Here is a 26,762-nt window from a genome sequence, read left to right as displayed (position 1 = left end):
GATTCCATTGATTTCAGTGCAATGCATATTTTGAATTCATCATGGCCGTTGTTGGAAATCACAACAACGGCTATGATTAATTCAAAATATACGTTGTGCGAACAAAGCCTTACAGTGGGAATATTCTTTGTTGCCCAATGTATCCACCTGCTGAGTTGTAATTGGTTGCTATGGGCAATAAAGAACATTCCCTGTTTATCTGTTTGATAAATCTCCCCTGCTTTTTCTAAAAATATTCTAACCCAAAAGATTGTGCAAAAATGTTCGATTTCAGCAACGTTATCCGAAGTGGCATACCCTAGGGAGTCCTAAAAACATGCATACTGCCATAGGGTGTTTCCATGTTTCATGTTTTCCTGGCAGCTCTAGGGCAGCATCCAACTTATGCAGCTGCGGGGAATCAAGTGCTGAGTATTCAAATATTCAAAAACTTTGACCAGTCCACTAAACACTATTTGTGGATGGGCAATATTTCATCTGAAAATAAGGCCTACTTCTTTTCAGATATTTTAGCTGACAAATGATTGATTTTTGTTGAAATTGGTCGACTTTCATCAACTTTAAAAAGGTTGTCCATGATAAATTGATAACTGCAGATCCTGTCAGGGCTGCAGTGGCAATAATGTGTACTTACCTGTCCTGTTCCTCCGCAGGATCTATGCTAACTGCCCATTTCCGGAAGAAGCAGCACATCACAGGATGATTCCAAAACACTGACAGGGCCAGAGAATGGGCGCCCCAGAAAACAGCAGCTGCAGGGCAGCGGGTAGGGAAAGTATACATTACTGACGCCCCCCGCAGCCCCAGCAGGATCTGCAATTATCAAATTATCCAGGACAACCCCTCGAATCTAAGGCACATGGGCACCTTAAGAGCAAAAGCAGTGGCACAAGATCAGTCCAAAACATAAACCACTTTTTTTTTTAAATTTATTTTACTACTATATGAGGCTTATTTGTAGAGATAAAACTACAGGGCAGATATAACGCGTCTTTGTTGCAACCAATCACAGCTCAGCTTTCATTTTAGTATAGCTCATGAATATTTAAAAGCTGAGCTCTGATTGGTTGCTGTGGGCAGAAAAGACCATCCCTGCTGTTAAGAATACTGGCTAAATCTTCCCCTATTCAGGAGCTTTCATGTAGAAGGAAATGAGCCCTAAATACAGTATTAAAGGAACCGCTCTTCAGTTAATAAACACCTCTTCATAACGAGTACAACCTAAGAACAACCCTCTAAACTGGGAAAAATCGCCATTTTCTGAATCTCTGTAGCAGCCTGAAGCGGGAGGGCAACGTGTGCACGGATTATGCACGTTACTCCTCACTGTTCGTTTTCAATAAAGTTTGTTGGGGGAAAAACAAAGCAACAACAGTGTCGCCACGTAGACATGAGGGGAATGTAGTGCGGGCGGGCTCTTCGGTTAGAAGAGTGGAATAAGTGGGAAGGAGCAAACAAAATGAAAGTTGGGCGGAGATTAGCTGCAGTGAAGCTGTGATCCGCTGAGCTCTGAGGTATCTGCCGATATAAGCAGAAGGTCCCAGACTGAAGGAAGACATGTCCTCTCCTCCTAAAGAGAAACCGGACACCAAAGCTGGTCACCTGCCCGCCGGTATGGGCTCTATAAGCTTCGCTGCTTTGTGCTTTAGCTCGTGTAGTGATGGGGGATTTTCAGAGCTCAGGCCGAGTCGGATTGTGAGATGCCATATGGCGAGAATGTGGGAAGTGGCATCGCTGTGTACATTGAGCAGAGCCCTGGGCAGCAGCAGCGTCATGTACAATGCAGGGAGGGCACAGCTGCTTGGCCCAGCTTCTCCATTAGTCACGTAGACTCTGCTATAAGGTCACTGCTTGCTGTATATAATGTGCTAAGGCTGATAGTGCTCTTATATAAAAGCCGCCTCTTAGTAATGCTGTCAGTGTAACACTAATCCAATGGAGTGCTGTGACATTCTCATTTCCAGCCTGTGCTGTAAACTGCAGGTATGCTGGGAATTGTAGTTTGGTAACAGCTGGAGAGTCACAAGCTGAACAAACTGTTGTGGACAAAGCTATGGGAAAGTTGTCCAGCTGCTCACATCGCTATTTTCCTGCGCTGTGAGCAAACACTGTAGCCTTAGGGAGGTTCCCTTTAAGGGTGCCTTCACACGTAACGGATCCACAGCAAATTTGCAGTGTAATACGCTGCGGATCCTGTGCCATTCATCCCTATGATAGCACATACTTGCCACGAGATTGACATCCCGCTGCGAGTATGTGTTATCATAGGGATGAATGGCACTGGATCCGCTGTGGATTTCGCTGCAAATTTTCAGCGTGAAATCCGCTGCGGATCTGTTATGTGTAAAGGCACCCTAAAGAGAGCTTATAGTCACTTTCATGCTGCCTGAACCCTGGCAGATTCTCCTCACCAGCTCTGATTGACGGGTCTCTTTATCAAATCAAAATTTGTGGCGTGAGAAGAATCTTCCGGTATGACACCTTGTTCAGGCAGCATGGTGGCACTTTACCTAAATTTACTCCTAATTTATAGGGAGTCTTTTTTTGTGCCTGGCCAGTATCAAATCCTGACAAGCTCCCCTATTACTGACAACTAAAAACTATGCCATGATACGGGGCAGAGTATATGATGTGGCCTTCCCAGCTTCTCCCTGCTCAGCTACGCTTGGATGACACGTCTGACACTATAAGCCAGAAGCCCTTTCATCGGAGCAGAGAGACCACCTCCCAGACACTAAGCTATACCACTGCCTGGTATAAAATGCTGCAGCAGGAGTCACATTTTGCTGCTGGTTTTGGTTTGTTCTTGTATAGCTCTTGTTTGTTCAAGGGGTTATCCAGTGAAAATCTATTCCTTTAAAATCAACTGGTTTCATAAAGTTAGATAGATTTGTAATTCTATTCTATTTAAAAATCTCAAGTCTTCCCATACTTATCAGCTGCTCTCTGCACAGTGCTCTCTGCTGCCACCTCTGTCTAATGCTAAGTTTACACGGAGCGATAATTGGCCTGATCGCACGATTAACGATTTCGAAGTAAGGTTTTTGTTTTTTTTATAACGACCAGCGTTTAGACGGTACGATATCGTACGGAAAAATCGTTTTGCGATCGTTTCGCAATCGCGTGCCTGCCGCTCCGATCGCCCCGCCCACCAGCATACGTTACCTGCTCCGCGTCGCAGGTCTTCGACATCCCCGGCTCCACTCTTCAGTGCACTGATTGGCTGAAGAGGGGAGCCGGGAATTTCAAACGGCTCCTCTTCAGCCAATCGGTGCTCCTCTTCAGCACTGATTGGCTGAAGAGGAGCCGTTTGAAATTCCCGACTCCCTTCTTCAGCCAATCAATGCAAGGCAGCACTGATTGGCTGAAGAGGAGAGCCGGGGATGTCAAACGGCTCCTCTTCAGCCAATCAGTGCTGCCTTGCTATGATTGGCTGAAGAAGGGAGCCGGGAATTGCGATGGGGGGGGGGGGGCAATCGGAGCGGCGGTGGCGATCAATGAGTGGGGGGCCGGACTATCGCGCAACGACTGTTTACACGGAACGATCGGCGAATTTTTGGCGATCGACGAACGACAAATTATGAACATGTTAAATGATCAAAATGAACGATTTTTCGATCGTTCGCCGCGTTTACACGTACGATTATTGTTCAAATTCGATCGTTATTGCGAAAATTCACCCGATAAACGTAGCATTAGGATGCGTTTACACAGACAGATTTATCTGACAGATTTTGGAAGCCAAAGCCAGGAATGGATTTGTAAGGATAGATCCCAGTCTTTCCTTTATGACCTGATCCCTGTTTATAGTCTGTTTTGTACAGACTATTGTACAGAGCAGCACAAATTCCCTTCCTGCTCTGGACAGTTCCTGTCCACTCAAGGGTGGTATTACACGGGCCGATGGGGGCCCGATAATACCTTTAAACAAGCAGCGATCTGCTAGATCGTTGCTCGTTTACTGGACCTATTACACGGCCTGATAATCGTTAAACAAGGGCTGCAGGGACATTGTTACCGATGTCCTTGCAGCCCTTGCTTAAGTACATACATTACCTACCCACGTTCCAGGGCTGCTGCTGCGGTCGTCTTCTTCACCGGTCTCGCGCGCTCTAACTTCAGAGTGGCCTGTCAGCTGACAGGCCGCTCAGCCAATCACAGGCCGGGACCGCCGTGGCCTGTGATTGGCCGGGCGGCCTGTCAGCTGACAGGCCACTCTGAAGTTAGAGCATGCGGGACCTGTGGAGAAGAAGACCGCAGCAGCAGCCCTGGAACGTGGATAGGTAATGTATATCGTCAGTCGCTGGCTGCGCACCGCTATTACACGTAGCGGTGCGCGGTCGGCGCCCGATGAAATTAGGTCCAAACCTATATCAACGATCAGCCGATGATCGTTGTCATCGGCTGATCGTTGTATTTATTACATGGAGCGATAATCGGTCGAATCGGCCGAAACCGTGTAATAGTACCCTAACTTTTAGTCCTCCTGGGGGGATTTTATTATCATTGTACTTATCTCTCAAAGAGATTAGTGCAGCATACTTTATGGTGCGTTTACACAGGCAGATTTATCTGACAGATTTTGGAAACCAAAGCCAGGAATGGATTTGAAAAGAGGAGAAATCTCAGGCTTTGCTTTATGACCTGTTCCCTGTTTATAGTCGGTTCCTGGTTTTGGCTTCAAAGATTTGTCAGATAAATCTGCCTGTGTAAACGCACCATAATGCCACGTTTACACAGAACGATTATCGGGTGAATTTTCGCGATAACGATCGAATTCGAACGATAATCGTACGTGTAAACGCGGCGAACGATCGATAAATCGTTCATTTTGATCTTTAACATGTTCTTAAATCAAAAAATTTGCCAATCTTTCCGTGTAAACAGTTGTTTACTGATTTTACCTATGTGTGAGATAGGCTTAAGCGATCGCAAAACGAATTTTCTGTACGATATATTGTTCCATCTAAACGCTGATGATGATAAAAAAAAATCGTTACTTCGAAATCGTTAATCGTACGATCGGGCCAATAATCGCCTCGTGTAAAGTTAGCATAAGGCCCTATTCGACCAACGATTATCTGCCAAATATTTGAAGCCAAACCCAGGAACAGACTATAATCAGAGAACAGGTCATAAAGGAAAGATTGGATTTCTCCTCTCTTCAAATCCACTCCTGGGTTTGGCTTCAAATCTTTGGGGGGGGGGGGGGGGGAATGGATCAATCAACCACAAACCAGGCATGGTTTTTTATAGCCATTTATATGCAGCTGTCAGCCGCATCTAAATGGCTAATTAATCAGGCGCAGCAATTGGCCACGACAGCTAATACTCTCTGCTCCTCCTTAAAGCGCTACAAAAACATGGCCACTTTCTTCCAGAGACAGCCCCACTCTTGTCTCCAGCTTGGGTGGGGTTTTTCTGCTCAGTTCTATTAAAGGGGTACTCCAGTGTGGGGGCATTTTTTTTACTGCGAGGGGAGGAGGTGGCCGAGGAAAAAGATGTCAGCTCACCCTCCCAGTTCCAGCGGCGGTAAAAAAGTGCCCCCACACTGGAGTTCCCCTTTAAAGTGAATGGAGGCTAATAGCAAACCGCACCTCAACTGGAGACAAGAGTCGTGTTGTCTCTGAAAGAAAGTGGCCATGTTTTTGTAGCATATAACCCCTTTAACCCTTAGAGGACCAGACCAATTAAAATTTTTGCCTTTGGTTTTTTCCTCCTTGTGCTTAAAAGGCCATAGCAGTTGCATTTTTTCACTTAGAAACCCACACGAGCCCTTATTTTTTGCGCCACTAATTGTACTTTGCAATGACAGGCTGAATTTGTTCATAAGGTACACTGCAAAAGCAGAAAAAAATAAATGTTGGTGAAATTGAAAAAAACAAACTTTTTTTTTTTATTTAGAGGGTTTTTGTTTTTACGCCGTTTGCCCTGGGGTAAAACTGTCTTGTTGTATATGTTCCTCAAGTTGTTACGATTACAACGATATGTAACATGTATAACTTTTTTTTTATCTGATGGCCTGTTAAAAATTCAAACCACTGTTGACAAATATGTTCCTTAAAATCACTCTATTCCCATGCTTATAGCGCTTTTATCCTTTGGTCTACGGGGCTGAGTGAGGTGTCATTTTTTGCGCCATGATGTGTACTTTCTATGGGTACCTTGATTGAGCATATGCGACTTTTTGATCGCTCTTTATTACAGTTTTTCTGGATTTGATGCAACCAAAAATGCGCAATTTTGCACTTCGGGATTTTTTGGCGCTTGCGCTGTTTACCATGTGAGATTAGAAATGTGATTAATGAATATTATGGGCGATTACGCACGCGTACATAAACAAACATGTATGTTTGTTTATTTATTTTTATTTATAACATGGGAAAAGGGGGGTAATTCAAACTTTTATTAGGGGAGGGGGCTTTTTATTATTTTTTTTTTTACACTTATATTAGAAGCCTCCTGGGGGACTTCTACTATTAGGGTACAAACACACACGGCATAAACGCTGCGTATTTACTGCTGCAGATACGCAGCAGATACGCAGCAGATTAGATCTAAATAACTGAACACAGCATCAAATCTGCACAATAAAATCTGCTGCGTATCTGCTGTGTGTGTTTGTACCCTAAGTGCACTGATCTCTCATTGAGATCTATGCAGTATAGTTATACTGCATAGATCAGTGAGATCGGCACTCGATTGGTTTCGGCTGCAGCCGAAAACAACTGAGTGCCGAGCCGTGATCAGCGCCATTACGGCGCAGGTACCTTACATGGGGATCGCCTTACTAGAAACCAGGGATAAGGCTGCATATAGTAATCAGATGCAGCTCTCAACTTTGACAGCTGCATCTTATTACTTAATTAGCTTGCACGGCGATGCTACATGCGGCACCCGAGGCCGGTGCGCAGCCCAGGACTTAGGGGTACGCCCAGGGTCGTCTAGGGGTTAATGGCGGCAGAACAAGCATGGTTAAGAGGTTAAAGGGAATCTGTCAGCTGTAATTCATGTTTCAAACTGTAAACACTGTTTGATGGCTGTCAGGACAAAGAGACACAGAATACCTTGATATATCCAGCTGTGCTTTCAGAATGTTTAAAAATGCTTTTATTCTCTGGTACAAGGAGTCAAAGAGCCTTTCCCAAGCTCCTGGTCTGCAGCCAGCTGGAATGCCTCCTATCTCTCTCTTGCCTGCTTGATTGACACCTGGAAGCAGGGTCAAGTTTGGTGGTGTGGGAGGGGAGGTGTTACAGCTTGCAGCACTTCAGAAGTTCAGAAAAGCCTCTTTGACTCTTATTATATAATAAAATCTCCAGCTCTGCACACCTCACAACCTGACTGATGGACTGGCCGATCAGCCAGTCAGTGACTGGGGCGGGATGCCGCTCCAGTCACTGATTAGCTAATTGGCCTGTCCATCGGCCGGGAGAGGCATTTTTCCCCCAAGTCATGACATCATCACAACCTAGGTAAAAAGGCCTTCCTGCAAAAGTCCAGGGGCTGGTCCCGCCGCTCTTCACGGGCATGGGGAAAGGTAAGCAATACTTCATTGTTGCACACTCGCCTGCCACCTGCGAGAAGTCGGCTGAGGCCAGACTTCTCCTTTAAGGCTGCGTTCACACGTAATGGATCCACAGTGGGCTTTTTTCTTCAAATTCGCATCAAGACCATCTGCGGATCCCTGCCCAATACACCCTATAGGCAGACATGGGCGGGGGAGCTTCAAGATGCCGCAAGCCCTAGGGTTCCATTGCGGTTCCCATCCACTGTAAAAACTGTACCCCTCAAAGTATGATGGTAAAGGTAAAATTTCATAAGTTTATTAACCCTTTTGGGTATTTTGCAAGTTGAAGGAGAAATTTTAAATGTTAATTTTTTTGGCAGATATTCCAATTTAATATTTTTTTTTTTTCCTCTAACACAGCAAATACTAACTGAGAAATGGAACTCAATATTTATTCCCCTTATTCCAATGTTTTTAGAAATCCCCCATATGTGGCCGCAGTGCGTCACCTGACTGACACCTGACACTGAATTTTGGGGCCCTTTTTTATTTCAGTTTTTTTTTTTAGCCATTATATCTTGCGGTCCAAAAATATTTGTGTAAGACAAGTTGATGTTTCCATCGGTACCATTCTGGGGGACATGTGACACCCTGATCTTTTTTTATTTAATTTTTTTTATGAGGTGGTAGGAATAAAAAATACTATTTAGCAGCTGTTTTTCATAATTTTTTTTTTTGTACGCTGTTTACTATACGTTACATATGACATGTTATCATTATTCGTCACGTCGGTGTGATTTACAACGATATCCATTTTATATAGCTTTTGTTATAGTTAATGGCATTTATACTATAAACTGTTTTGTGTCTTGCATATTATAAGAGCAGTAATGTTTTTATTATTTTGGAGTTATGTGAGGGCTTTTTTTTTTTTTTGCGGGTTAATAGACGGGGTCATTATGGGCGCAACAATACCAAATATGTTTATCTCATTTATAGGGGATCATTTATGAAGGGGGTTGGGGAATGTGTATATTTATTTGTATGTTTTTACATTTTTCAGGTCACATGATCTGTGCTGTAATGTATTATATAGTGAATGAGCTGTCAGCATTACTGCTGACAGCTTATTCACACGATCAGTCCCCTGCCTCAGTGCAGAGGCCTGATCATTACAACCATAGCAGCCCAGACGCACTGGGCAGTGTTTTGGTTGCCATGGTTACCCCTCAGGGGGTTAGAGTGGGTCAGAGGGAGCGGACCTCCCTCCGGTTACTCCATGGACCGCAGCTCCTATAGGGTTAACCGCCCGGGGGAGCGCAGCTCCTCTCCAGACAGTAGCAGCGGGAGGAGGCTGTGTGACATCGCCGCTAGGGACAGCAGGGGGAGGCAGGAAAAGCAGGCAGGCTCCTGGAACGTCATTTTGCAGCGAGAGTTTAATTTTTTTTTTTTTTTCTGGGGGAGGAGGAAGGGATTCTTTCTTTGAACTTTATGTAATTTTCTATTTTTTTTCCCTTTATTTTTATTTTATATATATTTTGCGTACTTCTATGGGACTAGAAGCTTAGTAGTGCTTAGGAATAAATAGTTTTACAAAGCATTACTGCCTGACAGTGTCAGACAAGAAACCTAGTAGACCGTATAGGCAGACATGGTTAGCAAACCTAGGGGCCTTTTTAGTGAACCGTCAGAACCCTGCAAATGAGTAACAGAGTGCTGATGGCCAAACAAATTACCACAGTGTGTAGGTAGGTGATTTAAAGGGGTTATCCAGCGCTACAAAAACATGGCCACTTTCTTCCAGAGAAGGCACCACTGTTGTCTCCAGTTCAGGTGTGGTTTGCAATTAAGCTCCATTCACTTCAATGGAACTGAGTTACAAAACCCCACCCAATCTGGAGACAAGAGTGGTGCTATCTCTGGAGGAAAGTGGCCATGTTTTTGTAGCGCTGGATAACTCCTTTAATTTGATTATTTTGCCTTAGGGGGTTTAAGATTTTATTTTTCTGGCAAATTAAAAATTCTACTTAAATTCTACTTAGAATGAATGGAGCCGCATCATACAGGGGAGGGAATTCCCTCCCACTGGGGGTTCTATGCACCGATTCCGGTGCATAGAACGGCGCCGTGCATGGGAATCGGGCCGCAGTCCGAAAAACGGACCGTGGCACTGGCTTCCCCATGACTGTGCCGTGGGTTCAGATTAAAGAGGATGTACCTGGTGGTACATCCTCTTAAAAAAAAAAAAAAAAAATCTTTGCATGCTCTATCCTGCAGGGGTAGCAGTCAAACTCAGCGCTTAGGTGCAATGGTTACTGACTGCCTCCATTTTGCCTGTAGGTAATACAGAGTCTAGCCAGGCCACGAGCTGAGATCCAGCCACGAGCTGAGATCCAGCCATGGGCCTGTTTTACACATACTGCATCGCAGCGTCCTCTGTCCTGTCATTTATGAATTTACAGTACATTCTCGCAGTGGATTTCCATTCCGCTCCAAGAATGTAGCCCCTGCTCAGTTAACCCATCACTGCCAGGTTAATACATTCCCTGTCTGCATTTCTGGCTCCCGTGTGTCCCGATCAGCCAATCAGTGCATTGTCCCACTGATTAACTGAGCGGGATGGCAGTGACTTGGGAGCTGGAGAGGCAAAGCAGCCTGGCGCGCAGACAGGTAATATATTCCATTGTTAGCCCCGCAGCTGCTGAGTTGAGTAGGCCGTGGCTAACAGTACAGAAAATCGCAGCAGATTTTGCTGCCCTTACAGAGAATGTCCACTTTACTCACGCCACCTACACACAAAAGCAGAGAATCTTCAGCAGCAGCCAGGCCTGCGACCAAAGGAGCAGGGAGGAGCAGATTGACCCAAGAGTCCCTGAAGAGCAGGTGAGAACCTGGCATGGCACCCTGCCAACATATACTGTGCCCTGCTATTATTATTCCACTTATCTACTATACCCCTAATCTACTACTACTTTCCCCTTCAGCTACAATACTGCTGCCACTACACCTCTCATCTAGTATACATTTACTACTCTCCTCATCTACTATACCCCTACTACTCCCCTCATTACTGCTACTGCTTCCCTCATCTTCTATACTGCTACTATTACACCCCTAATCTACTACTCCTCCCCTCATCTACTTTACAGTTACTACCCCCCTCATCTATAATAACTCTACCTACATGGATGCACAGAGAGGGTCCAAAAGAGGGGTCACAGAGGGGGCTTGTCTACTATATGGGGGCGCAAAGCAACTTGAATACTATTTGGAGTACATATTGGGCATAAGTACTTATATGGGTGCACCGAGGACTATAAGGGGTACTGTTACTGGGTGAAGCAATACAGTTGCTGCCTTAAACTCCATATCTGTGACTGCCTGCAAGGATTAAAATTGTTGTTTGTTTAGCAAAAAAAAAAAATAATTATATTTGGTATATTTGCCCAGATCACCCAGCCCTATGTGTAAAGGTGTCATTACACAGAGAGATTTATCTGACAGATTTTTGAAGCCAAAGCCATACAGACTATAAACAGAGAATAGGTCTTAAAGGAAAGATTGAGATTTCTCCTCTTTCCAGATCTATTCCTGGATTTGACTTTAAAAATCTGTCAGGGTGCCTTTACACAGAGAGATTTATCTAAGGGTATGTTCACACTGAGCAAAACAGGTGGAATTCCATGGCCTCAGTGTGATAGTGCTCTATGGGAGAGCGCGCACTTCTCCGCTACCGCCACTCTCCGCTTAAAGAAGTGACTTGTCACTACTTTGAGCGGAGGGCAGCGAAGGAGCACGTGCTCTCCCATAGATGGGCAATGGGACACTGAGACAGGCAGGATTCTGCTTGTTGTACTCAGTGTGAACATACCCTAAAAATACCCCTTTTTCTCGGATTTTCATTTTTAAATTTTTACTTCTAAAAGCATGTGAAGTGGACTTGTTTTTTGGGGGGCCAATTGTGCTTTATAAATACACCTTTCATTTTACCATGTAATGTACGGTGAAAGAGAAAAAAAAAATTGTAATGGTAAAGTACAAATGGACCAATAAGGGAGAATCACTGCATGATGGGAAATGTAGTTTTTTTTTTTTTTTTTTTTGTGCAAAATTGTGTGGTCATCTTGTAGAGATTTCACTGTATTACACAGTACAGAAAATGTAGACTTAAGTGTCTAAGGGCCAGTTTACACTCTCCGCCAGAACTCTCCTCTGCAGAATCCTGTCTACCTCAGTATGACACTGTTTCTCTATGGGAGTAGCAGTAGAGGTGGTGGCACGGTCCTTTTTTTGAAATGCTGCCTGGTTCCCATGTTCAGCCCCATTCTTTGGGTGTGTACCGGCGCATACCCCCTCTTGTGGGACCTCTGTGATGCGGCTCTATTGACTTTCCAAGATATAAAAAAAAAAGCCCTACTATTGGTATAAAATGGCATTCAGATATGTTTTCCTGGCTGTTAGACATGTCTCCTTGTAACAGATGTCATCATACAAGTTTTCCACAGAAAACTTTGATAAGAAATCCATAAAGTTTGGATGTCCTCCAAAGGTTTTTTAGGACATATTATTGTGGGAGATTTATTAAAGGCGTTGTCCTAAAAATAAATATTAACTTACTCTGTTGCATCTCACAAAGCAGCAATCTTCCAAATCTTTTTCACTTAAGAAATTGCCATGTCTAAATATTTGTTAAATACTTGTTATAGTGCCCTCTTGTGTTCATTTGATTTTCTTGCAGACAGTCCACCTTACATTTTCTGTACTGGTGGTCACACTTTCAGTAGCTTAGTCTTACCTGGATCCCCACAAAAGCAGCAGAGTGGTTCTGCTATTTTGCAGGTTAGCTAACATATATATATAACACCAGGGGGTGCCAAAAAGTATGTTACAGCCACATTCAGAAATAGTACTATATAAATCAATGTTCACTCTGTTGTCTTACACGAGTAAACCAAGTAAAATCTCCAGGCTGTCCCCGGGCGATATCCTTTCTCTGCACAGAGCAGGCAGTCTGAGGGATACAAATGCAGATCAGTTTTGTTTCGTATAAAGCAAAACAAATCTGGTTTGCTCATCTCTGGTCTCTAGTATGTAGAATATCTAGAAATTCAGCGTTACTTGTGTGTAAAGTCTAGGCACCAGGTGCTGTTGATAGATGTTAAAAATTAACTTAGTTCTTCTTGTTCCTCTTTCCAAATGGTAAAGATATATCTATGTATCTTCTGTATGTTACACAGTGATGAAAGAGGGGGTATGAATAAATGAACCTTTTTTTTCTCTCAAAAAGACCAGCAAATAAGCACCAGCACAATAAATTTACTTTTTAATGTATTCATCGTTGTCATGTGGAGATAACGTAGTGCCAACCTTTGCTCAGTTTTTTTTCCCCCCTACACTGTTTCCTGCCCTGTCCTGGTCTGCTTTGGGAGAATTCTAAACATATGACCCATGTGTCCAGCAGCCTTCTACTCATTATATTGTACCTTGTTTACAGGGGTGAGATTCATTAAGCCCAGAAAGCTGAAAGGGGAAATTCTCCACTATTGTTCCTATTCCAACTGTGCTATATGGTATGACGCGAGTCACCGTACTCCTTGTTTTTTTTCTTTTTCTTTGGTTTCTTTTTTTTTTTATCTGACCACATGCCATTTTCCCATGCTTCCTCTGAATCATCCAGATGGTCAATGGCTAACTTCAAACTAGCCTGGAAATATGCTGGTGTGCCCTGTAGGAATTTAATCCCATGTTGGCGTAATGTGTTACTAACAGTAATCTTTGAGGCTGTGGTCCCAGCTCTCTTCAGGTCATTGACCAGGTCCTACCGTGTAGTTCTTGGCCGATTTTTCTGATCTTTTTTTAGAATCATCATGTGGCAAGATCTTGCATGGAGCCCTAGACTGAGGAAGATTGACAATTGTCCTGTGTTTGTTCCATTTTCTAATTATTGCGCCAATAGTTGTTGCTTTCTCACCAAGCTGCTTATCCGGGTAACAAAAACTATATTCTAAACAATCCTCCTTCCCAATACCACCCTATGTCTAATATACATGTATAACCTATCTTGCACCCTTTCCGTTTTTTTTTTCCCTCATTCTTATCCACTCTAGAAGTCTAAAATCCTCTACACTGAGTCCACTCTGACCAAGCTCAACTCCCTCGCCCCCCCCCCCCTCTCTTTTTAGTCACAGTGATAATCTCTCTGGGGGGCTTGGTTAGCTGTCTATTAACTTGGTAACCCGACCCCCAGGAGACATAATCTGCATCATATTATCATATCCATGCACCTGTTCACCAGTGAATGTGCTGCTTCCATAGACTTAAATGTGTCCCTGAGCCTAGGTCTCTGTAATATGAAAAGTTATAGTTCTATCTCTGCTTGCTGTCAGTGAATGTGAGCATATGTACCTGTCTTTGTGTCACAGCTCTGTATATGCATGATGGGAAATGTAGTTTGGTTATAGATCGGCTTTTAGAAAAACTTGCAACTCAGGAATGGCAGCAGCTAGAAAGACAAGAGACTGCTCAAAATACTCAGGGTGATTTAGTGAGTAAGACCAGCAAGCTTTTAATTTTTTTCACTCTTAGGTGGAAACCCCTTTTAAGCACAATGATTATCTGACATAGGAAGACACACACAAAACAAATAGCGGCTTTAGAACTGTGGCATAGAATTAACCCCTTAAAGACAGTGAATTTTGGCTCTAATAACAGAGCGAACTTTCATTTTTTGCGTTTTTTTACTTTTTCCTCCCCGCCTTCTAAGGCTGGGTTCACGTGTTTCCTATCCGTTTTTGCAAGAAATGAATGGATAAATGTATGCATTCCGGTGCAGCCGTTTTTCTATTGACTTCCATTATTTAAAAAAAAAAAGGACCAAAACTGATGGTTTTTTTAGCCTGCACAAAAACTTTGTCGACCTTATTTCTGTGTCCGTCTGTTTTCTGTGCCAAAATCTCTAGTTTCTTAAATATATATTTATTTATTTATTTATTTTTAGATGTGATAAACAATCAGTAATCCTGGCACTTATTTTTCCTGTTTTCGTTTGTTGTACACCGCATGGAAATAGTATTATGGCTAACTAGATCAAACTATTATGCAAGCTATGATATGATACAAGATATGACACAATGATACGATATGACTAACAAATCTCATGACATCAGGGAGGGAAAATAGCTGATTGGACACAACTTGGCCATTTTCACTAAGGCGCACACATTTTGCATTTGCTTCACTGTATCCATTTCAGTACCTTGGAAATGGAAAACAGTAAGGCTGCATTCACACGTTCAGTGATTTTCCCGGTCCGTGATTGTGGTCCGTCAGCTACCTCCGTGATCCGTGCAAAACAGTCCGTTTTGTATCCGTGTCCGTTTTTTTCACGGATCTGTCTTACAGCATTTTAAATGACATTGATTACATCACATCCGTGTTTTTCACGGATGAACACGGATGTCACATCCGTGAAAAACGCGGATCTCATTGATTTCTATGGGGAATCCTTTCCGTGCATCCGTTCCGAGTAATGACATGTCCTATTTTTTAACGGAATGGATCACGGATCCGTGAACTCATGGAACATCTGAATAGCCCCATAGAAAGCAATGGGCTGTAAAATTGCTCACGGACAACTTCCCGGAACGTGTGAATGCAGCTTTATTGTAGTATTTATTTTATTTTAAATGTATACTTATAGAATGGACTGCAAAAACTTAGTGTGAACCTAGCCTTAGGGGTCCTTTTGTTGTCAGGAATTTAGATATTAATGACTGTGTGTTGAGATATTTTGAGGGCACCCCAAACCTACACTATTATACCAGCTGTACGTTGTGTAATTGACAAATCTACACTGTTATACCAGCTATGCACTGACAACTTTACTTTGTATCAAAGTGTTATATATTCAGTGCTGTTCCATGAAAAGATAGAATTAATTTTATTTACAAAAGTTTTAGGGTTGTACTCTTGTTAGGGTGGGTTTACTCGCTAGATCATATTGCATTCTGATGCAAGAATCTTTTATATAATGTTGTAAATGTAAATTTACTGATTGTATCTATTTTAAGGGGCTTTTATTAATTTTATTTATTTATTAAGTATGCCAACTAACTTCTGAGTAAGTGTGCATTTTTAAAGGATTTAATAAAAAAAATTATGCTGTTTTTCAGTGAAGGCTGGTGGTATGAGAATTGTACAGAAGCACCCACATACTCCCCATGCAGATACTAAGGAGGATAAAAAGCAAGAGGAGGAGAATTGGGAAAGTGGTATAGTGTAAGTGTTGTGAATATTGGCCTGTAAAATACAATTTGTTTGTTTTTCAACAATTATTATTGTATTCACTATAGATGAAGAAAAATAACTGTAAGCATTTTTTAATAGAAAGTTAAATAAATTCTGATAGAGGTGGACAGTAAAAGAAAGGAGGGGAGGTAATCATAAAGCAAGGTTGCAATTCTGGTTTTAAAGGTACAGTAAAAGCAGTTGGGTCCTACTATAGAGAAATGTATGAGACAGCACGATGCACGCAATGCTAAGGTGGACAGTAGAGTAATTACAAGGCCCAAGACTCTAAAAGAGGAGAGCCTCTTCTCTAGAGTGCAGTCAGTATGCATCGATATGAAAATATTGAATGTGATAAGGTAGGTGGATTGGGTGGTTGTACAGTGATTTTGGACACTTTATATAAAGTATCACCATATGCATTACCCCCATATTGTTACTGACCAAATCCTGTATACAGAGACGGTTACTGCCAACGATACCAGTACACGAGGGGCAAATATTACTGCCACACTATAATCACTGCTATTACCACCATAGTAATACTGACCAAAACAAGTATGCTAAAATAAAATAATGTCAACAGTACCAGGTTACAAGAGACAAATATTACAACCATGTAATTACTAATACCACCACATAATGAATAATGCCACCGCTGCTACTGAATACAATCCACTGTACAAAGACAGATATCACCTATACAGTGGCCCTATAAAGGTAGATCCCAGCTCTACACCGGTTCTGCAGACCATACATATGGTTACAGTGCAGTTGCATCCAGTGATTCATAGGAGATGTCTTCTCTGAGTGAATTATAGAGGGCTTCTTCTCTGACTCTTCCTTTTCTTCTCTATCCACCTGGGCCATTATGAGAACTTCCCTCAGGCATGACTTGTCACCACACTTGTAGTCTCACTGTTGGACCATCCTCTTCTCTATACAAATTTCCCATGTATTGGCACCTCTGTGCCCCATATTGTATTAAGTCCTCTTTATACAGTATAAGGCCTTTCTGTGCTGCCATTGGTTTGCCACCATTGTGCTAGGCTGTGATTTTCTTTCATTACTATTATCTGATCTTGTGATAAACAGTAGGGGCCCAAACTTTCATCTAGTCTATGGCTCATTACAGTGAAGGGCCTACAAAGAATAAAGCAAAGCTAGAATAGGAGGGTGAAGCTGTGGAGTTTTTCTATATGTCTTGAACACTTCATATTCTGCCTGTTCTTTAAGTATGCATAACGTCACTCTGCCTCCTCCATTGCACCTGCGCTCCTTCCTTGTGCTCAGTGGGACACATTTTTCAAATGCACCCCTGGCGTACATCATGGAAAAATGGCAAATTTCCATGGCATGGGCCCTGGCAAGGCGGGAAGAAGGCATGGACTCCTTCTGTGCCTATTTTATCATGATTTATCATGAGGCGTACATCATGGAAGAAATCTACACCTGCTTTGGACCCTGCTGGATTTACGAACTATCTAGCGGACTGCATGGGAATGCGGCTTTATTTGAGACCGACATAAGTGTGGTGGCCTTAATAAATGTCCCCCAGTGTGTTGAGGAGACAAAGTGACGTGTATGTCACATGCTTTTTCATAGATGGCCACCTTATGGATGATGGAGTCTGACTGGCACATAGGGATGGTTGATTGGACAGGACGAAGCTATGGTTGATTGGACAGGACGAAGCTACATAATTATACAGAACAGGGCTGCTGTAACGCCTCAGTACAAAAATCCACCAATGATTAGTATGGATTTGCCATAAAGCTGCTAATAATGTATTTACTTTGTGGTACATATATAGGGGAGATTTATCAAGCAGTCTTAGGCTAGGTTCACACTTCATTTTCAGTTTCCATTTTAGTTAGTACGGTTTTCAATTTTAATGTTCATAAAAACGTGATCAACCACATTTTTGTATATCTCAATAAAAAATGGATCTGTTTAAACAAATATAATGCAAGTCAGTGGGAAACAGACTCGGCAGGATCTTTTTTTACCATTTGGTTATTGCATACGTCTTTTTCCTTTTTAACGTATATGTTAAACGGAAACAAAAGGGCAGTGTGAACCCAGCCATATAGTAAGTATGTTCTTTGTTGCTCATAAAAAACAATCAGAGCTCAGCTTTCAAATATTTTTGAGCCTGGGTAAAATGGGGCTGAGAGTGGTACTATGGGCAATAAAGGACATTTTAACCAAAAGATTGCTAAATAGAGGTATATTATACATACTTATTTTAAACTGTTAATTAATGTTCTTTTTTTCCCCTTAATCTTTTAGACAACCTAAACCACCTCTGGTAATATCTGGAGCCATTGCACGGGTAAGAATTTTTCCTGTTTTGTATATTAGATACATACAAATCTGGTGCATTAATTTTATTATGGGAAGGTGAAACAAAAGTGGTAAAAATTCTAGAAGACTGACAACACCCAAAAGACACTTTTTACAGAACAACCTTCTGAGCAACAAAGTCTTGTTAGGGTTTATTTTTTCTTATTCGGTGGCGTAATTGGGGAAAGGCTTTAATAAAGGTCTGAGTACACAAACCTGGTATGAGATTTTATGAACTACAACATCTATACTATTCTCACAGCTCTGCTTTTACCAGAGCAGTAAGAGAAATAATAGTCAAGCTGTGGTTGTCTGCTATAGGAAAAGAAACGGAATCTAAGACTTAATAAATATTTCCCTTCCCTAAGCATTTTATTTCTTTGATCTCTGAGGTCCCTGACTCACTCCGGAATTTTTTTTTATAGACTGATGGCCATATTACACGTCTGACCTGCTTGTTTACTGGGCCTGTTACACAGCTTGGTAACCAGGTTTGCACAAACGATTATTATCTTGTTCGTGTGGCCCTGTGTTTTAAATAGCTATCGTCTGCACACCCCCTGTTAAACTTTTGACATGTCATAAAGTAATGTTAAGTTTTTTTAGAGTGACTGCACCCATTTACCAAAAGAAGGGAAAATGAGCCTGTAGCTCCAAACACTCCTTATAATTATGCATGATGTTAAGTGAAACCTATTTTCCCATACACCAGCTCTGTTTTGATTACCTGTTACACTTGGTTCTGACCCACCTTTTGGGCATCTTCTAAAGGGTGGGGTCACTCAAGCTCTGTTCACTTATAGTCTCCTGATCTGTTCCAATGCACATGCAAGCAGAGGAGGTTGTATAAAAAAAATGTGTGCTCTGTTGCATGGCAACAGCAAGGTGATAGTTCAGAGAGAAAGCTAGGAAGTGATCAGATCCATGGGGAGAAGAACATAGTAACATAGTAAACAAGGTTGAAAGAAGACTAGAGTCCATCAGGTTCAACCTAGGGGAACCCTACTGTGTTGATCCAGGGAAGGCAAAAACCCCTGTGAGGCAGACGACAATTGCCCCACCACAGGGAGAAAACAAAGCCCCCCCCACCCCCCGACTCCAATGGCAACCAGAACAATCTCTGGATCAACGTATCACCGGAAATCTAATGCCCATAACTTGCAATATTATTTTGTTCAAGAAAAGCATCCAGGCCTCCCTTGAACTTATTTAATGAATCTGCCATGACAACATCATGTGGCAGAGAGTTCCACAGTCTTACCGCTCGTACAGTAAAGAACCCGCGTCGATGCTGATGATAAAATCTTCTTTCCTCTAGACGGAGAGGATGCCCCCTTCTCATGGTTACAGTCCAAGGAGTAAAAAGATCACTACAAAGATCTCTGTACTGTCCATTCATATATTTGTACATTGTGATCAGATCGCCCCATTCCCTTAATGACCTTTGTTGCCCTCCCCAGCACCCACTCCAGTTCCTTCTTATATACCGGTGCCCAAAACTGTACACAGTATTCCATGTGTGGTCTAACCAGTGATTTATAAAGAGGCAAAACTATATTCTCATCTTTAGCATCTATACCTCTTTTGATGCACCCCATTATTTTATTAGCCTTGGCAGCTGCTGCCTGGCACTGATCACTAAAGTTGAGTTTACTGTCCACCAATACCCCCAGGTCCTTTTCGGAAGTAGTTTTACCCAGTGTTTTATTATTTAGCACATAACTGTACTTATTATTTCTATGGCCCAAGTGCATAACCTTAAATTTATCCACGTTAAACTTCATTTGCCATTTCACCGCCCAAGCCTCCAGCTTCTCCAAATCCCTCTGTAATATATTATCATCCTCTGTGCTGATTACTTTACCCAGTTTAGTATCATCTGCAAAAATGGAGATTCTACTCTGTAGCCCCTCAACAAGATCATTAATAAAAATATTAAAAAGAAGTGGACCCAACACTGACCCCTGTGGTACCCCACTAGTAACTAAAACCCAATCTGAATATGTTCCATCAATGACCACCCTCTGTTTTCTATCACACAACCAGTTACTTACCCATTTGGATACGTTTTCCCCGAGTCCCAGCATCCTCATTTTGTAGACCAACCTTTCATGCGGCAAAGTATCAAATGCCTTTGAAAAGTCCAGATACACAACATCCACAGCCTCCCCCAGGTCCAGTCTATAACTTACCTCTTCATAGAAGCCGATCAGATTAGTTTGACAGGATCGATCCCTCATAAATCCATGCTGGTGCTGCGTCATAAGATCATTTTCATTAAGATACTCCAGTATAGCATCTCTTACAAACCCCTCAAATACTTTACCTACTATAGATGTTAGACTTACGGGCCTGTAGTTTCCAGGATCACTCTTTGACCCCTTCTTGAATATTGGTACCATATTAGCTATGCGCCAGTCCTGTGGAACAATCCCTGTCGTAATAGAATCTTTAAATATTAGGAATAATGGTCTGTCTAACACAGTATTTAATTCTTGCAAAATAGGATGGATACCTTCTGGGCCTGGTGACTTATGGATTTTAATGTTTTAAGGCGTCTTCCCACTTTTTGTTGTGTTAGGCAGGTGAGATTTATGGGAGGATTTATATTATCCCTAGTCATGTCCTCTGTTATGGGATTCTCCTCTGTGAATACGGTAGAGAAAAATGTATTTAATTGGCCTTTTCCTCTTCCCTCTCCACCATTACACCCAGATTATTTTTGAGGGGACCAACATTTACAGTTTTAAGTCTTTTGTTGTTTATATAGGTGAAGAACATTTTGGGATTCGTTTTACTTTCTGTGGCTATCCTTCTTTCTGTTGCCATTTTTGCTTCTTTTATTTGCTTTTTACACATTCTATTCTTCTGTCTATAGTTGCTCAATGCTTCCCCACTACCTTCTTGTTTTAGTAGTCTGAATGCTTGTTTCTTATCACTTATTGCACCCCTTACAGCTGAAGTTAACCACATTGGATATCTCTTATTTCTACTACTTTTATTCCCATATGGTATGTGTCGTTCACACGATTTACCCAGGATGCTCTTAAATATGTCCCATTTCTCTTGTGTACTTTTATTTCTGAAGGCATTGTCCCAGTCTATGTTCCCAAGGTCCTCTCTTAGTTTTTGGAAATTAGCCTTCCTGAAATTTAATGTTTTTGTAGCCCCTCTACTAATCATTTTATTGAAGGATAATTGAAAACTTACTATGTTATGGTCACTATTACCTAGGTGCCCCCCCCCCCCCACCTCTATTTTTGATATTCTGTCTGGCCTATTGGTTAAAATTAATTAGGTCCAGGAGTGCCCCCCCTCTTGTTGGTTCCTGTAGTAGTTGAGAAAGGTAATTATCTTTTACTATTTCCAAAAACCTGCTTCCCTTCCTGGAGCTGCAGGTTTCTGCTTTTCAGTTTATATTTGGGTAGTTATAGTCCCCCATAATAATGACTTCCCCCTGCTTCGCTGCCACATCTATTTGTCTTATAAGAAGATTTTCTGACTCTTCCACTATACTTGGAGGTTTATAACTCACTCCTATAAGAATTTTATTCTTCGTTCCTCCCCTTATTTCTACCCAAATAGATTTCACATTATCATCACTTATATCCTCCCGCAGAATGGGCTTAAGGCATGATTTAACCTATAGACAGACCCCTCCCCCTTTCTTAATTTTACGGTCATTTCTGAATAGACTATAACCCTGGATATTAACAGCCCAGTCATAACGCTCATCCAGCCATGTCTCGCTTATCCCCACTATATCATATTTCTCTTCGACCATTATGAGTTCTAATTCCTCAGCTTAGTGAGGCTTCGAGCATTAGTATACATACAGTTAATGTTTTTCCATATTCCCTTTCCTCTTGTCACTAGTGACTGTTCTAACCCCTCCCGCCGCTCCACCCCCAGTTCCATAATCTAGGCCCAGCTCTCCATCTACTGTCTTCACTTACTCTATTGTAGTTGCCCTCCCCCCCGGTCCCTAGTTTAAACACTCCTCCAACCTCTTAGCCATCTTCTCCCCCAGCAAGGCTGCACCCTCCCCATTGAGATGCAGCCCGTCCCTACCGTAGAGCCTGTAACCGACCGAGAAGTCGGCCCAGTTCTCCATGAACCCAAACCCCTCTATCCTACACCAGCTCTTGAGCCAACTTATTTACCTCCCTAATCTCCCGCTGTCTCTCAGATGTGGCTTGTGGTACAGGTAATATTTCGGAGAATATCACCTTGGAGGTCCTAGTTTTAAGCTTCCTGCCTAAGTCCCTGAAATCGTTTTTAAGGACCCGCCACCTACCTGTAACTTTTATCATTGGTGCCAATGTGCACCATGACTGCTGGGTCATCGCCAGCCCCTCCCAGTAATCTGTCAGCCTGATCCGCGATGTGACGAACTCGAGCGCCAGGAAGGCAACACACCGTTCGAAGATCCCGGTCTTTGTGACAGATTGCCCTGTCTGTCCCCCTAATAATTGAGTCCCCCACTACCAGTACCTGCCTGGCCTGCCCTGAACTCCTGTTTCCCATCTTACTGGAGCAGACACCTCCCTGGCTTTCAGAGGCAGTGTCCTGCTGCAGCAATGCCACCCCTGAATCAACATCCCCCTCATCCGCCAATTTGGCAAACTTGTTGGGGTGTGCCAGATCAGGACTGGCCTCCCCCACACTCTTCCCTCTACCCCATTTTCTAACTGTGACCCTACTAGTTGCCTCTTCCTCCTGTACCTCCATGCTATCACTCTCTCCCCCATCTACCCCTTGGAGCGCTTGCTCAGTGAGCAGAAGACGCCTTTTCAGTTTGCCAATGTATCTCAATCGTCGCAGCTGCTTATTTAGATCCAGGATCTGGGCTTCCAAACCAGCAACATGCACACATCTTCCACAATGGTATGCACCCTCGATCGGTTGATCAAGGATTGCATACATCGCACAAGATGTACATTGAGCCGCATTGTCAAACATGGCGCTCATTTTTATGGGGATATTATGTATACTAAACAAAACAAAAACAACAAGCAACAAAAGCAAACAATGTGTTCAGAAAGCAAGTAAACAATTTGTTTTCCTCTAAAGTCCCAGAATATTTAAGTCCCACACTTGAGACAAAAACACACTTCAGATCAAAAACTGAAGTGTCCCAAGTAAACCAGATACAATGTATATAACCCCTAGGAAAATAAATACAGATAAACTAATCTATAGTACCTTGCTATATACTATATGTGTACAAGGATTTGTTATATATAAACCCAGTAAGGACAGATATCACTCAGTAACAGGTATGTTATATACTCCTTCCCAGAATATTTAAGTCCCACACTTGAGACAAAAACACACTTCAGATCAAAAACTCACACGCTCCAAAACTCGCTCACAAATACAATATAAAAGCACTTAGCTTGCAGAGATAGTTTCTGGCTCCTGTGTTGGACAGTGCATTTAAGTCATTTTACTAAAAGTTACACTGTCACCTCTTTTTGCATTATGACTTCTTTACATAGGTATAAAAGGTAAATATTTCATACTTCATGGTGCTTGTTCCAGTAAAAAGTGATCTCTTATTATCTGCGGATTGTGCTACCTGGGCGGTGCTTACGGCCTCTGTGCCACTCAGCCCCGCCCACATCACTACGGTGCCACCTAGGTGGGACCTAATCGCCGATGACGTCACGTAGAGGAGGGGCCTATGGGGTCTAAGTGCAGCTGAGGCCGTGAAGCCTAGGTAGCACATTCCACAGGTGATAAAATATCACTTTTTATTGGAACAAGCACCATGACGTATGAAAACTGCTAAGTTTACCCTTTACACCTGTGTAGAGAAGTCATAATGCACAAAGGGGGTAACAGTGTCATTTGAAAAACAGCACTTTTGGACCCCTTTTCATATGTGAATGTGATACATCTAAATTTACAAACCTTGCTTCGTGGGACAACCTCCTCCGCAAATTGTAATAAAGGCCTTCATTTATATATATTTGTCCCAGAGAATCCTATACAGGATAGAAATTGACTTTCTATGTGGACTTTAAGGTGGCAATACACCTTCAGTAGCAGCAGATATCCCTCCCATCCTAACCATACACAGGAGCATTCAGCACGGCCAAATGTTCCTGCGTTTTCTATGGGAAGGGGTAAGCCGCAACCAGACAGCTCTGGCCACGGCTTATCTCTCCAACAAAGGGGTTGGGCAGTAAAATTCAATTATACCTAACCCTGTCTCCTCTGCCATCATCTGCTGGTGGAGTCTCAGGAGGATAAGACTTTTTAATGCTATTATCGGTGAAGGATCCCATACATGTTATACTTACGAGTGGTGGGTTCAGCCACCATAATAAGTCTTGGGCCATGTTGACACAACGTATGATTTGTATAAATCACGGCCTCTGTTGCAATTGCAACAACGGTCGTGATTTATACAAACCATACATTCTCTGTGAATGAATGGAATCCTGGCCGGAGTGTATACACTCCGGCCGGGATTTAATCCGGCCGCAGGGAAAACGGACATGTCAGTTTTCTGCGGCCACTATTCATTAAAGGTCTAGGCCCCATCCCCTCTAGGTCGGTCCATACTAATGGCCGCGAAGGGGGCGGAACCTATGTGCCAATGATGTCACAGGGCGGGGCCAACTGTGGAGCTGTGGGCGAGGCTAAGTGGCGCTTCTGCCGTGAAGCCCCGCACAGATAGCACAATCAGCAGATGATAAAAGATCACTTTTTACTGGAACAAGCACCATGACATATGATTCTCTATTGACTGTCAAAGCAACAATAAACTGGCAGAAAGGAAATAGTGCCTGACTTTATTAAGAACCTTCCTTTTTCCCAGTGGTCTTAGGGGAATGAATGCAGGAGTATGGGACAAAGTACAGCCGTACCACTGTTCTCAAACTGTTTGGAACTCAGGTCAGGTTCACACTATGTAAAAAACACGGCCGTATTTCATAACAATGGCCGTATTTGCTGAAAAAACTGCCGTTATTTGCAAAATAACGGCCGTTGTTTGAGCAGATACGGCCGTTATGAAATACGGCCGTATTTTTTACGTAGTGTGAACATGGCCTCAAACTGTATTTTTAAGGAAAGTTTGTTTTGGTTCTCAAACTCTTGCTCTGTTCTCAAACACCTTTTGGGCACCCAGTCTTGAAGTACTCGGTATCTAAACATTTCTGCGGGCGTGGATTGTAGGTTGTACCTCGTGTGTTTAGCAATGGTGAGGCTTCACATACAGTACAGTACTGTATAAGACTGCTGGAGTGCCTATACAGTACAGTAGTAGTACAGTCAGTGCCCCATCATCTCCCACCCTTTACAGTGCTGGGATGGGGGGGGACTCTATACAGTAAAGGATGAGTGGGGAGTTTGACTACTATAATTTCTGGTTTTGTTCAATGTTTCTTGTGTATAATGTACTGTACAGTATAGTGCTGTTCTGTGTAGAGATTGTAGAGATTAAACTGGGCACTTTTCAATGTAATATATTGGTACTGTAGGTAATGATTGGTTAGTGCTGGAACCAATTAAACACATTTACATTATTTCCTATGGGAAGACACCGCTCTGTTCTCAGACTGCTCGGTTCTCAAACTACCTTCCGGAACCAATTAAGTTCGAGAACTGAGGTAGCACTGTAGTTTGTTATAATGATAAAACATGAAAAGATATATTCATATACTATATCTGTACCCTTATATCTTTTGCTACATTCTTAGGTGTATGCAAATAGAGAATGAACTGCTTCATATATCTAATAATTCTTTTTTTACAAGGTACGAGACCCATTAGTTAGTGAGGCACAAGACTGACAAAATCACTGTTTTCACAACATTGTAATTTTCTTTTCCATACAGGGTGACAAGGATTTTCCCCCAGCAGCAGCCCAAGTAGCTCATCAGAAACCCCATGCATCTGTTGAGAAACTGCCTCCTGCGCAGCATGTAAACCAGCACATCAATCAGCCTCGCAAATGATAAAGCGGTTTGATTGGAGGGGTGACATTATCCTGAAAATATATGTAATTTCCATATAGTCTTTATAATGTTGCACAGAGTACCAGATAAGTGACAAGGATCGAAAACTACAGATGAATATTCCCTCCACATTATGAACCTAACACAACAGAATAAAGCCTGATTTATCCCTTTGTGGTACACAATGTCAAATGATATTTTTTATGAAAAAACTTCTTTTATATAATTAAATTCAAATTTGTCGTGTAACTTGTCGTGTGCGTGTCTAGGAACAAATAAAATAGAATGTATCATGGTAAGTCTCTCAATAGAACCTAAGAAGGGAAAACAGATAGCAAATTACACTGTTACATATGTGATAATGTGCAACTAATTGTATTCTGAGTCCTGTAAAATGGGACTTCGTTCTTCATAATTCCTCCATTAATTGGAAAACTGTTGTAAGAGGTTTGACTGGTGTTTCCAGAATCAATCATTAGCTTACTTAAACCATTGCACATTTAAAGAAAATTACTTAATGTTTTATTCAAGTTTTTTTTTTTTCCTTCATAAGTGTTCAAGAAAGGTTTTTCTTAAAGGGGTATTCTCATCTCACCAATATACACTTATTACGGTCCCTGCACTTACTACTGTGTCAAGGCTTCACTTCCTGG

General features: G+C 42.3%; 1 protein-coding gene across 1 annotated transcript; it reads left to right on the top strand.

Annotated features, from left to right (window-relative positions):
• The first annotated feature begins 1,384 nt into the window (after window positions 1-1,384).
• On the top strand, window positions 1,385-26,358 carry DAP (death associated protein). The gene is made up of 4 exons (XM_069960380.1): window positions 1,385-1,612; window positions 15,679-15,784; window positions 18,086-18,128; window positions 25,990-26,358. The coding sequence occupies exons 1-4, from the start codon at window positions 1,558-1,560 to the stop codon at window positions 26,107-26,109; spliced, it is 324 nt and encodes a 107-aa protein (XP_069816481.1). The 5' UTR covers window positions 1,385-1,557; the 3' UTR covers window positions 26,110-26,358.
• Window positions 26,359-26,762: the final 404 nt, after the last annotated feature.

Source organism: Dendropsophus ebraccatus, chromosome 2, assembly GCF_027789765.1.
Source record: "Dendropsophus ebraccatus isolate aDenEbr1 chromosome 2, aDenEbr1.pat, whole genome shotgun sequence".
Lineage (NCBI taxonomy): Eukaryota > Metazoa > Chordata > Amphibia > Anura > Hylidae > Dendropsophus > Dendropsophus ebraccatus.
This window is presented reverse-complemented; position numbering and strand designations above follow the sequence as displayed.

What these genes read in the sequence shown, in the direction of transcription:
- DAP (XM_069960380.1), top strand. Translation starts at nt 1,558, where the DNA reads ATGTCCTCTCCTCCTAAAGAGAAACCGGACACCAAAGCTGGTCACCTG. An exon ending in AGCTGGTCACCTGCCCGCCG is followed by an intron (nt 1,613 to 15,678) that starts GTATGGGCTCTA and finishes GCTGTTTTTCAG; the next exon opens with TGAAGGCTGGTGGTATGAGA. An exon ending in AATTGGGAAAGTGGTATAGT is followed by an intron (nt 15,785 to 18,085) that starts GTAAGTGTTGTG and finishes TTAATCTTTTAG; the next exon opens with ACAACCTAAACCACCTCTGG.